At 32.6% G+C, this 14,424-nt stretch overlaps 1 protein-coding gene across 9 annotated transcripts in view; it reads right to left on the reverse strand.

Annotated features, from left to right (window-relative positions):
- Positions 1 to 14,424, reverse strand: part of LOC145254621 (receptor-type tyrosine-protein phosphatase epsilon-like) — a 732,106-nt gene that overhangs the window by 545,157 nt on the left and 172,525 nt on the right. For all 9 annotated transcript variants that reach the window (XM_080113291.1, XM_080113282.1, XM_080113273.1 and 6 more), the window contains one exon: positions 11,499 to 11,636. In XM_080113291.1, coding sequence (XP_079969417.1) covers positions 11,499 to 11,636 — 138 coding nt within the window. The remainder of the gene's footprint in view (positions 1 to 11,498; positions 11,637 to 14,424) is intronic.

The raw sequence follows: 14,424 nt of genomic DNA on the forward strand, positions 1-14,424 counted from the left end.
ATATATTAGGTAAATATTATATTCAATAGAGAATTGACTGCAATAATAAATACGAAATTTGCATCAATTTAAACATATGTAATGACCGGGCAAGGGCGATAACCTCCTTAGTCTACTATAAATCATATTTTATTATTATTGCTATCGAATAAAAAACAAAGAATATTGCAATATTTTTTAACATTAGTTCAAAAATATTGCAATGGTATGGTCCCTGGCAGTTGGGAGATTCTATTTATAAACGGTGCTGCTAGAAACTGACGAATCAAATTAATTCACGTTCTGCTACCAACCAATCAGAAACCAGAATTGCTCCATAAAAATTAAACCTTTTTTGTAGCAACTTTGTACGTGTTTTCTTCATGTCAACATGGGAAGAATCTTTTGCTTTGTGGATTCCAACTCAAGAACTGTCTACTGAGAACCAGTCAACCCCAGGACTTGTATAGAACATCTAACTATCAGAAACTGTTCTGAAACTAAAATGGCTTTCAACTCAAGACAGACTTTTCAATTCAAACAATATTTGTTCCCTTAGCCCTCTTCTCTTCAGTTTCATCCTCCCTTTTTATATTCCTGCAGTAGACTGCCAACATGCCAGGGTTCCATTTTCCTTTAAAATGTTTCTCCATAACTGAAGTATCATGATGGAATCTCTCGCAACGTTCACCATTCACACCATGAAGATTCTCCAGAAAATTCTCAAAAGTTACAATTTTGCAAAAAACTGTACCAAATTCGCTAAAAAGAAGGCCAGAAATGGATTTTCCATGCCATTGTGCATATAAAAATGATCACAGATGTCCTGTACTTTTTGGAGTGTTGGACAGTACTATCTGTTGAAGTTTCAAAGAAAGCATTATAATATTTTAAAACCATTTCAACTTTGATGGATCAATACTTGATTAAAAAAATATAACAATTTAATTGCAAATCAAACATTTCCTTTTTTTTAACAGATAACATTGAAATGTCTGCGCTTGGCACAGCAATTTCAATGTCGGCTCTCAAATCATTAAATAATTTGTTAATAAAAAATAAAAATAGTAATTTAATTTGCAATTTAATCTCTTTAGAATAAAATTATGCTCCAATTTAAAAAAAAAAATAAAAGAAAGTAATTGAAAAATAAATGAATTAAAAAAATGACTAATATTTTATCACAGCTTGAGACAGGATGAAACAGATTTTTAATGACTTCACTAAAAAAAAAGTAGCATTACACGATCCAGCATCAAGTTTACATCAAATCATTACACAATCATATTTTTAATCGAATAAATAAAATTGAATGCCCGTCTGTTAGGTATAGATCCAAAAACTAGTGATTGTGTTGCTTCTGTATTAAATTGAATTATTTCCCTTGGACGGAGATATGAGTTACTTCCCTTGAAATATTCGTTAGAAAAACATTCTACACATGGGAAATTCAAAAAGAAGCTAATTCTTTTTCATTTCTGACTGGTCTTTAAAGGCTGTCGGACGTGTTATATCAGACTGTCACATTTGTATGGGTTTATGAACCCTGATGCCACGTCAACCAGATGCATTCTAGTAGCAGTTGTCTACACTCTCAGAAGACCATACCCAACAAAAATGTAGGTCATATTCATTAATACATTATTCTTGCATAATATCTCCATCTGTACAATTATACAAATGCAACTTTGTCTGTGTGAGTTCGTTCCTTCCTTATAGACTCCGAAACAGCTGAGCAGATTTTCTTTAAAATTTATAGAACTTTAGTGTATAAGTTTGGGAGTGATCTTAGTTAAGTTTTGTCTCAGAATATTACCGATAATTACCGATAATCGAAACCGTTATTTTAATTTATCTATCATCGATAAAGCCATTTTTCCATGTCATTGCTTAGCAACAATGATAGAACAACGAGCCGTGAAAATTCTACTGTGGGTAAGTTGATAGCATGTTTTTTGTTTTTTTTTTTTTTTGTATGACGTGGTCTATAGGTTCAAACTCTGCACATAAATTTCTTTTTTTGTTTTTCATTAATTGCAAAGAATTTTATAAGACTTGGAAATTTACGTGATTTTTTTGTTTTTGCATGATGTGGTTCAAATCCCACACGTAAATTTCTTAATGTTCTTTTTTTTTTTCGTTAACTGGAAAGAAGTTTATATAAAATAATTTAATAAGAGAAACAGTGGGTTCTCTAGAGTGCAATGTACAATAACATATATTTTAGACTAAGTTACTGCATGGAGGCATGTGAAGCTTCCTCCTAATCGATTTCACAGATTTCGATGACAATAAAAATATAGGAGTTGATCATCATTCAATCCCAGGCAACCTCGTGTCTCCCTGCTAATTTATTTATAAATTCAGCAACATATGTGATGTTTTTTTTTTTATTGTAATTAAGATTCAATGCATTTTCTATTAAGTAATTATGTCTACGGTTTTATCCCTTTTCTATGTCATATTAAATAGCACGATACATGTTTTGGATCTCTCTTTTACGTCTATCTTTGATAAAAAGCTTGTGTGAAATAACTATATATATATATATATATATATATATATATATATATATATATATATATATATCCAACTGCTTCTTCCCAATTGACCAATGCTTCTTTCTTTTGGTTCATTGTGTGTTACACCACGACCTCCGTAAAACATGCCTGTTGACGTCAGAGCTGTTGGTAATAAATCACGCTTAAGAAGATAAACAAGCCTCTTTGATAAAAACGTTTACACAGTACATGTAGACATATGGTGACGATAATTTCACTCGTAAATTATTTCATCTTCGACCTAGTTTAGTATTAAAAAAAAAGGGTACTGTTGAATTTGTCTTAAAAATCCATGAAACAACGTGATGTTTGTTTACTTTTTAATATAGAAACAACACACAATATTTATTTTAAAATAAATTCCTGTTCTTTTTTCCTTTAATTAATATGGAATAAAGTTCAGTTCAGTGTAAATAGGGTTCCTTATGTTTCTCTTTTTCAATGGATTTTTAAAAGTTTTCTAATGTTTTTTTCATTCATTATCGACAGTCTGACTGTTCGATAGATCGTATTTGAATGAAATCATTTTCAGTGAACAGGCCTGCTTTAGGGAGGTCGTGGTTGGTTGGTTGATTGTTTTTGTTTTACGGCATATCAACCTTTTTCAGGTTATTTAATGCCGAATCTAGTGATTTTGAAGAACGATTTTTTAATGGAGTATATTTGTTTTTTAAGTCGAATTCTTTTTAACCCATAGTTGGGACCTTAACAGGTACTACCAATCCGGGTCACAGTGGACCTGGGAGCAATGACAATTAAAGGACGGCTCCACACTCCCCAAGGCCCGCAAGCTGGGGCCTCACCATCGGATATAGTTTTAGGCCATATCCAGGACCGGAGGTCGTGGTTACTCACGATAATACTACGCACAAAGTGGTCGTTAGAGCATAAATTCTAGGATATAAAATATTCGTTAGCTTTACAGTTGAATTATGACTAAAGAGGTGAGATATAAGTTTGTAATTGGTTAAACAAGGTAACAATGTTAAAGAGAAGGTGTTTTAGAAATAGTCAATCAGTGAGTGACATGGAATAAACGAGTAACGATATTCTCCTTCCATGATTCCCGAGAAAAACAGGAAATGAGTAGTATAATGTCTAAAAACTTTTCAAAGAAACTTGGTTGGCGATTGTAGAGTTCAATGTTTGCATTTATATAAAGATAAATATATTTGTATACATAAACACACACACATTATATAAGTCACCTTGTGTGTGTGTGTGCAGAACGTTCTCTACCAAACTACCCTGTCAATTTTGAAATTTGGTATGTAGAGGATTCGGACATGTGAAGCAATTTCGATTTTGTTTTAAGCAGGTAAAATATCTGCTAAGGGTTCAAGATTCTAAAAAATTAATTTGGCAGGTTTAAGTCGACTTTAAGCGCTTTTCTACGCATGCACAAATATACATTTTCACGTTATAGTCGGTTAATTTTTTAAGTTTTGACATTGACCTATTGCTAGTGCAGATGGTAACGAATAATGCTGGATTGCAAAATATTTGTTTCGATTCTAGCTAATGGTACTGTCGTATTTTTTAAAAAAACGTTTGTAATCGCAACTATATATTGGAACAATATAATAATACAGAATTTGCACTATAATGATAATACATATAAAATTTGTATAAATTAAAATATCGTGTTTAAACACATTTGATGAACGGTCAATGCCAGGCGGTGTGGTGTGCTAGTATATATGTACTATTTTAACTAACATGTACAAATATAAGTGTGAATATACAGCCACGTTCAATCACATTGACGCTTTTCATAAACAAATCTTTGTTGGAAAAGAATATTCTAAAAGTTCATGTCAAAACTCGATTGATAGCATTTAATTCCCAGAAGTTAAATACAGCTCTGATAAGCCAATGCACTAAGATAACAACAGTTTGGCTTATAAAAATTCCTAAGCATCCCTGTCGGCATTCTGTGCAATAGACGGTTCATCTACTTATTATTAAACTAACCCCTTCTCAGAGAGAAGGTAAAGTTTCCTCTCTGACCAGGTTGATCTAGAGCTACACAGAACCAAACCTTAATCAAATAGCAACAGAGTCACTATCGGATTTATATGCGTTAAAAATAGTTAAGTAGAAGTTAGCATATATATATATATATATATATATTAGCGTTGGGACGATTACTCAGAATGGGGAATCGGAAAAAGTGCCAAATCTGGGGGTATCAGAATCGATATCTGAAAAATTGATGCTTATTTTCCGATGCCGAAACAATCCTTTTAGTTGTCTTTTTTATTTTATTTTATATAAAGAAAAAATGTTCCATTGCTGGTCATAATGATAAAATAATAAATATTTATTGATTTTAAAGCTAAAATCGATAGATAATCATCCACAAGTGTAGTTTTACGTTTAGGAAAATATCTGCATATTTAACATGTTTTTTTTTTTTTTTTTTTTTTATTTTTTACAAAAATCGGGAAAAATAACAACTCTATAGTTAAATATTTATAGATTTATAAAGAATCGGAATCGGTAATTGTATCGGAATCTGGAAGTTAGTACGGAACCGGTAAAAATATTAGAATCATCTCATCATACACACACGTGTATATATATATATATATATATATATATATATGCATGCACTATAATCGTTGTATATATTTATTCTTCGTTATTTGTTAAAATAAACTTACAAAATATTTTACAATGCTTTTTTTTAAAAAGGAACACTTCATTTTGTTCAACTTGATTAAATAATTAATCGGCTGAATATACACCAAAAGCAAAACCGATGCTTGAAATTGGTGAACAAATTGTGTAAAAAAAAAATGACTTGATCCAACAAGGAAATTTAACTGAATATCAAAGGGAAATTCTTATAAAAACAAACGAGTCTACCATACATGCAACAAAATAATATAATGATTCTATGATATTGTTTAACATGCTTACACAATCACGACTACGTATGAAACCGATGCATGCCGGGATACGCTCATGTTACATGCATTTGTGAAACCATGAATTTGTTCTCTGAAGATATAAAAAGAATTGCAGAAAGAAAAACTTGGAATTATCTGAATTTTGTAGCTTTTTCTTTCCTGCATTATATTTGGTCAACAATTTCAAAAGAATTATGTCTACGTAAAACACTTTTCTTCTTTTTTAAATGATTTGTAAAATCCCTGAAAACAAATTAAAAAGCAAAACAGACACAAAAACAATAAAACACAATTACTGTGTGTTGTATGATCAGCTTTTCAAAATGAAAAAGGAAAAAAAAAAATGAAAGCGTTCAGAAATTCTTCAAAACAAACTGGATATAATCTTTCATTTGAAAGCGAAAATTTGCTGAATAAACCATTTCTTCAAAAGTTTTTTTGATCAAGAGTTTGAACAATTGTTTTAAATCGTCTGTTGCCAAAGTATTAAAATCTTGGGAATTTCTTTAATTGTTTTTTTAGTATTATGATCAATGAATTTTATTAGAAAGGATTGTTTTACAGTTTTAAGATTCTGGAAATCTCTTAGAAAGAACTATTTGATATTGCAGTACGAACAATATTTTAAAATTGACTGTTTTTTTTTTCATTTATTTTTCTTCTGACCCTGACAATGTCTTAAAATATCTCGTACATAACCACTCCTCGTTGGTTATAGAGCCTTGTTTTATTTACGATTTCTAGAAGTGCAAGCCATGTTTAGTTTCAGAACAGTTTCCGATGGTTCGTTGTTCTACACAAGTCCTGTGAGGTGACTGGTTTGTAGTAGACAGTTCTCGAGTTGGAATCCACAGAGCAAAAGTTTCTTCCCGTGTTAACACGAAGAAAACATGTGCGAAATTGCTACAGAAAGGTTTAATATTTATGGAGCAATTCTGGTTTCTGATTGGTTGGTAACAGAACGTGAATTAATTCATCAGTTCCTGGTTCATAAATAGAATCTCCCGACTGTGCGGACCATACCCCATTATGAAATATTACAACACGATTTTACATAATGATTCAATTATATGTGATATGATCTCTTAATAGAGATTATTACTAGCAGGTGCGAAGTTAGTAAAGAAAGACAGCTGTTGACTGTAGTGGAATTATAAAGCTCCCATTCGTGATTTGTTTGGATTAAAAGAAGTTCAGGCCCATCAGCTGCTAGAAAAATCGTTATTACCCAAATATTGTGCATGAAAGGAATCATGTTGATTTATAAATATCATCATCTAGTCTTCTGAAAATTTGAATCCAATATTTTATTTTTAACATAGGCATACTCACTTATCAAGTCCAAGAGACCAATCGACGATAAGGTTTAAGAGTGTACAGTAGTCAACAAGGACAATATAGTAATCATTAGTAATAGAAATTCGATAAATTTGTTAACTTAAGTGGAACGGCTCATCAAGAACTTGTTTACGTTGGACTTGAAGACAACCATATTGTAGTCAGCTGGAAAGCAGGAAAACGGAAGACAATTCCACAGGCGTGCAGTTCTAAGAAAGAAGCTTTGTTCATGGAATCTATGTTTAGGTTTAGGCAAAGATAAAGAGTGGGGGGGGAATTAGGGTTAGGGTTTTTCAGCTAGACGAGCGTTTCTTGTAAAAAAATGAAAAATCATTTCCGGTTTATTTCGTTTCCAAAATAACATCCACTGTTTGCATTTCCTTAAACTTTACTCTCGTCATATATTAACTAAATCGTTTCTAAAGGTAGAAACTCATATATTTCATTCAGTATTTAAAACGCTGAAATTATTTCTTTGGTCGGTAGCAGGAATTTACAAGGATTATAGTAAGACTCGTGGGAGATGACGGTGGTCGAGTGGTTAACGACACGGATGGACAACTTGAGTGTTCCAAGTTAGAATCCATTTCATTCCACAAAAAAAAATTTTTTTTTTCACTTTTAAGGAATTAAACGGCACGTGTGATACCTGGCAACGCCGGGTACATTTTCTAATAATGCTATATGCATTTATTGTTTAAGTAATTTCTCTGGTAAGGAACGTAAATATACAATCATTTTTAAGTTTTATTTTTTAAATATATTTTTTTGATATGAATTAATATGGCAGCTTTAAATATTAAGTCCAACCTTCTTACAACTGAGCTATAGGACTGTCATAAGAACAAAGAGAGTGAGAAACAATGTCATTTGCACTCATCCGATAACAGAAAGCTGCTGCTGCTGTTTTGTAGATTATTACCGAAAAATGTTCCTAGGCAGATCAAACCTATTTTAAAAGAAATTGAAGCGAAATACATTTTTTTATGTTGAAGGTTAGAAACCAATGATCAACAAAACAAAAAACCAAAATCAAATATTGATTTTGAAGGAATGAAAACTATTAATAATAAAGACGTAAGGAACTCAACGATATTCTAAAAAAAAAAAAGAGGAAGATCCTATCAGCTTATCCGCCACTTGTTTCTAACAATTTTCTGTTTGATGCCTGACACACACTTCTATTTTGTAGAATTATCTCTTCAAATAAAATGACCCACTTATGTGGGAAATACAGCTTTTAGAATTATTTTTTTTTTTTTACATACGTGCAACACTACGACAATAATCTCCGGTCAACGACTCGTTCTACTACAATATCTAGTCTTCTTTTATTTAGCTAATAAAGATGTTTACAGAAAGAAATTAACTGCAAAATTAATTTCATTGAATACATTTATTGACATAATTGCATATTCTCAAACTTTATAAAAAGAAAAAATAACTATAATTGATTAGCAAGTCTATAGAGTAAATCGTTTCTTCTACCAGAATGAATAAGTTTTTTTTTAAATTCTAGCTCAAACTTTCTTGGAATAATCATTTCAGTTTTCCTATGATGTTTTAAGTGAAACAGTCATTTAGATCAAATAATTGATTTAATCACGCCAACATAATTAATAAAAATTAAATAAGATGATCTCAATTAATATAAGTTTTGAAAATATATATGGCAAATTAAGCAACTCAATTTTCCGCATTTCGTCCTTTAGAAAAAAATGTTTACTAAAACTGTGATTATTTAGGAATAAAAACAAGAAAGCATGTTTTTAGTCTGCATCGAATCGGTTCTTTGTGCTTCACTCGTTATTTAAGAGATTCCAACCGAGAGATCTTTAAAAGATTCTGAGCGCCCCTTTAAGGGCAATTGTTTGAATTTCTCCTGCACTTTGTTCACCGAGTATATTCGCCAGGTAATTTTCGGAAACTCCTATGATTACTTGCATGATTGAGCTTTTCTTAAGGTTTCAGTTTCTGTTTAGGTCAGCATTCTTTTGTTTGTGACCTTCTCCCTTTTGTTCATTTGTCAGGTTTAACAACCTCATAGGTCCTGAACGGTCGACCAACGCCAACCTCTGTCCCATCACTGCAATGTTGCATTCTTGTGCTTGTATTTTTATGGAATGTGCTTTGACCTAGTACTAGTGCTCTCTTGACATAAATATTTCTCCCTCCCTCCAACTAACATGGTGGACAGCAAAATCCCACACTCAATGTAGAAGCCCTCCATTACCTGAACAGCCTTCTACTTTGATAATCTTTTTTCACTTAAACTGCTAAACTTTGGAATTCCTTCTCCGTTTACTGCTTCCTCGATTATACAAAAACGTCGATTTTTTAATGTATTGTGAACAAACATTTCTCTGTCCAACTTCCTATATAGAGTGTCCCTACAGGCATAATCTCTAATTAAAAATAGCTCCTTACGTCCAAGTAGTAATGTGACTTGTTTGAGGTGAATATGATAATCTTTTTTTTTTCATTATACATTAAATTGTTTGATAATATTAATTAAATGAAAACAAAATCCAGATATATTGTTTTCAATTCATGAATATTGATTTCCCTCGAAATATTGACATGATAAACATTTTACACAAAGACAAATGAAGGAATTCTAAGAAATTTCCAGAATCTTAACACCAGTCAAAGTCAACCTTTTATTTGGCAACGTTTCCTCATGTGAATATATAAAATGTTTCCTGAACTTTGAAAATTTATGAAAATTTACATGGCGAAAGTCATTCTTATTTTCAAAAATAAATATTAATTTTTCATGATCTTTGATTTAAAAACGTTATTTAACAAAAATTTTAACTACAGGATGATGTCCTACAATTTTATCCATGGAATCGTTAACAAAATTCACAATGATTTCTGCAATCCAACAATACTTGGTAGAAATAAGCTTTATCTTTTAATGGTTCACCAAGTTTCAGGCATGAATCCTCAACAGTCTTTGTTTCATTGCCGTTTACTTATACTTATAAGTTCAAAACATTTTAAAAATACGTAGAAACACTTCAAAACGTGTATGTTATGGGGGGCGGGCTTCAGTTTTCTTTAATACTTGCTTTGAAAAGATCTCACTGTTAAATATTACTTAATCAGTTAATTATTGTTTCCTGATATGTTAAGCCTGTTAACATACACAAAAAAAGCAACTAAAATGGACATATACAATGCCCACTCCATTCTTGTATCTTTTTTTCTTTTCGTTTTTTTTTTTTTTTTTTCAATTTTTTGTAACGGATTACACCCCTCTTATATAAAGGATTTTTCATTTAATCTAAGAGCAATTATGTTGAAAGCTTTATTATCCAATGTATTCTGTAGTGTTTTCACTGGTCGCCATGTTTGTTTTTATGCACGCACGAAATTGTGTATTGTTTTCGTGTGTGCATTCAATTTTTACGCATTTATAGATTATCAACAATTTGGTGATCAGTTCTTGAACACAAAAGGGCCATCACAGGATAATTCAGTCATATCCAAGAGTGCTTGTAATCCATATATGGAGCATGTTATTGACCGGCGATAAAACAAAGACTGTTGAACATTCAGGATTGAACCTTGGTGGACAGCTCAATTATAGACTGAAATTTCTTTGTATATAACCTAGTTTAATTGCTGAAATGATTGTAAATTTTATTACAGATTTCATAGGTAGCATTATTTTGGGTTACTCTTTGCTTGATGAAAATATAATTTTATTTGTGTACCAGGATCATTAGCATGACTCGAGACAGTTTGGGAACCATTGCTTTGTGTGCTTTTGTTTGTTTGTTTTGAATAGCATAATCATAAAAAAAAAACTTCTGTTCTACTTTGAGCTACAACACAAGAAACAGTCAACAAAATGCAAATTGTTTTCTAAGAACAAAATAGTGGGAAACTTTAACAACCACCAATGAATTGAAACGACATATGGTCCCGATTGGAAAAAAATACTGTTTTCGTATTAATTTTCTCAGATTAGAATGAAAAGAAACTGAAATCCACAAACAACATCTATATTGCAGCATAGGGCAGATACTCAGCATCCCACGTTGTGCAAAGAGTAACACTACAAGCATTCAAGTTTATCAACATATTATACTTTCAGAAAATAGAGATGCGATATCTCTTAATAAAAAGAATATTTAATCATATGTCACGCACGTGTAAATATGAATAAGTATTATTTGTAAAATGTACGAAATAAAATAATCGATAAATTATTTATGTAACATAGTAAGTTTGAAAATGATATTTTAAACATATTTTAAATGTTGAATATAATTTATTTAAGATGTAAGTTTGAAAATCCTATTAATAAGAAAAAATTTGTCAAACAAAACAACATGCACCTCTGGCTTCAAGCTTCATATAGTCTATAGTCACTCAAGCTACTATTGGCCGAATCGCGTCTGTTTAATTTAGTGCATGCTTCTTGGCAGCATTACAGTCGTGCTAACTAAATACAAGCATAATTATTACATTATAATTTGCTTTTCCTGAAGAATGTAGCGCATTGAAGAATTTCGAACTCTGGCTATCACTCATAAAGCTAACATCCACGCTATACCACTGAATGAATATATATATATATATATATATATATATATATATATATATATATATATATATTCAACAAACAACAGAAAATTTAAAAAGACAAAAAAAAGGAAGATAATGGTATGAAGTCATTTTGTGCGTTACTTACTTGCCTCGCAGTGAACTCCTTGATACCCTGGAAGGCAACCTTTGGTACAATTTCCATCTGAGTGGTGACATAACTGATCCAGGCACGTCTGACTACAATTCATGTTACACCCTTGTCCATAAGTGTGTTTGTAACAGGCTGGATGAATGAGAAAAATATTATTAGATTTTATTCAAACAGATACACATGCATTTATATTTAAAGCATTAAAAGTGTACATGAATATCATCTTGAAGGAAAAAGGAATAAAAACACACACACACACACACACACATTTTATTTCTTTATTACCGTATCTTTCTGTTATTGTTTCAGCTACTCGGCCGTTTTTTTCTGTAAAAGTTTGAGGAAGCTATAAACGGCAAAAAAAAAAAAAAAAAAACGGCCAAGTAGCTGAAACAATAATGTAACTTAACAGAAAGATACGGTAATAAAAAATAAAACGCATATTTGCTTTACAACAGTATTGAGCACTTTCTTCAGTTTTTATTAATTACCATTTCTACTAATATATATATATATATATATATATATATATATAAAACAGTAGATGTATATCTGTCTGTGTGAAAATATTTAACCAATAAACTCTAAACTTACTGGTCACATAACACTGAAATTAACAAAAAAACACTAATCATACGCCAAAGATAATATCAGTTAAGAGTAAAATCTTTGTTTAGATGGATAAATAACACACCAGAAATATGTCGGTAAGTTAAATATAAAATGTTCATTTCAACTTGTCCACATATTTATATTACTTTTGTGCATGCGGAAAACTAATCTTAGCTAAAAATGGTTTAATTTTAAAACTTTTTTATCCGTCTGTCAGGTTAGCTCAAATGGTAGGGAAGATGGCTGAAGTGCTAAATGAAGGAACGTGGCTGGAGCGCAAAATATTTTGGTTTCGATTCTAGCTGATGGCATCCAAGTCATTTTTTTTTTTAACGTTTCAAATCACTACTTTATATTAGATATAATATTCAATAGAGAATTGGCTCCGTGATAATAAATACGGATTCTGCAGGACGTAAAATATATTTAAGCTTATTTTACAACCATCAAAGTCGACCCCCCCCATTTTTAGTTTAAAAAATGAACGAGAATTTTTAAGTTGAGTGCTTCATAACATAAAAAATATTAAATGTTTTGTGCTATTGTAGTTCAATATAGAGTATGCTAACGTGGCGACCCTCATAATAACATGTTGCAAGCAGGATTTAAGATATAAAAACAAACAAGAATTTACTTGTTTGGTATAAGAATGCACTGAGATTTTTTTTCTTTTAATTTAGCAATATTTGATTGTGGTTATGTTATAAATGGAATTCTCTACGTAAGGTTATATTAAATACAAAGAAAGGGATTTTTCATTAGCTGTTAAGATAGAGATTTGGATATACAGAAAGTTGCAATGTCGCAAAGCATCCAGATAAATACTGTATGTTCGGTATTTAATATCGAAGCAGACAGACGCCCTTTTTAGGCTCGTTCATCATTCTTACAGGATGTAGCTGCTAACATGCGACCATCCAAATTAAAATTCTAAAATAAAAACCTGTAAATCAATAACAAATTAATTTGAAATTCAGAGAAAGTAATGGAATTGTTGTTCTTTTTAACTACTTCCATTATTGCAGCCAGAAAAATAACAGAAATAAGACCACAACTACTGCCCCAACTACAGAGAGATGCGTATTCTGATTTAGTTGACTACATCCAAGGTGTTAAGTCTGTTCCTTGGCCTTTTGGTCAAGATCAAAGTGTAAAAAATGCACACACAACATACAGAAATGAATATACAAATTGTACATAGTTAAATTTTACATTGAACGCTGGGGTTATTAGTTAGATTAGGATCCACAGAGTGATTGAGGTATTTTGGTAAATATTGCCAGTCAAGAGTAAGACTTCAAAGTCTCATCTGTTACGTAGTCAAAAAGACCCTGTACCCTCCCCCTCCCAATTTCTTGTAGGGCCTTGTGCCTAATTTTGTTGAATTGAATTTTTTGTACGTTTTTTATGTTCAATTTTTTCTTTCTCAATAAAATATATAAACAAGATCAAAGTGTAGTATCTGTTCTCTCAGTTACTAAACTTGACCCACCACCGGGCTTTCGGGCTAGGTTAAGGTGTTTTTTCTTACTAACCTTTGTTAGCAAGGACCGACCCCCTCCTTTGGGGAGTCAGGACCTAAAGGACCGACTCCACATTTGTGGAAGCTTGGACCCGGAAACCGATCCCCTTTTTTGGGAGACTGGAATCTCGGGACCAGCACCACTAGCTGGTAGTTGAGACCTGCTTTTGTTGTTTTTTGCATGCATTTTTCCTTCGTTCCGGTCTCTTCCCTCTAGAGACAGGGGATGGTCTAATTTCTCCACACTTAATTGCCTGAGCAGCACTCTGACCTGCCAGGCCCAAACTTTGTCTATCTTCGCTGCTCTCCCAGTGGATCGAGCAGACAGGGTTCTCTTTCTCGCTTCCGTTGGGGTAAGTTAGTGGGTAGGGTGACGTGGGGTAGGGCGGGTGCTTCGTTTCTGCTCCCCTCTGTGGGCAGGGATGCCTATCCCCTCTCTCTCTTAATTGCGACGCGGCACTCTGACCCGCTAGCACCCACTGCGTCTTTCTTCTCTGCTCTCCCCCCTCGCGGGGGGATCTGAGCTGCTAACCCGACATCCCCGTGAGGGGAAGTCAAAAACTCTAATTTCTTCAAAGTCCGCTCCTCCCCCTCCTCCCCCTCCATTCCCCTGGGTTTTCTTTTCCCCCACTACACTTTGGTCCGCGCCAGCGGCCAGTGCAACCGCCACGATGCCAGGCAGGAGGGGTACGTCACCCCAAATGCGCAGCATCTCAACTGCGAACGACTCCCTATGTGAGGGAGCTGATGCATCTCCCGGCGAGACGGCGCCAGGAAACAAGGTAG

The sequence above is a fragment of the Euprymna scolopes genome, chromosome 3 (assembly GCF_053919585.1).
Source record: "Euprymna scolopes isolate OS-2025 chromosome 3, ASM5391958v1, whole genome shotgun sequence".
NCBI classification, from domain to species: Eukaryota; Metazoa; Mollusca; class Cephalopoda; order Sepiida; family Sepiolidae; genus Euprymna; species Euprymna scolopes.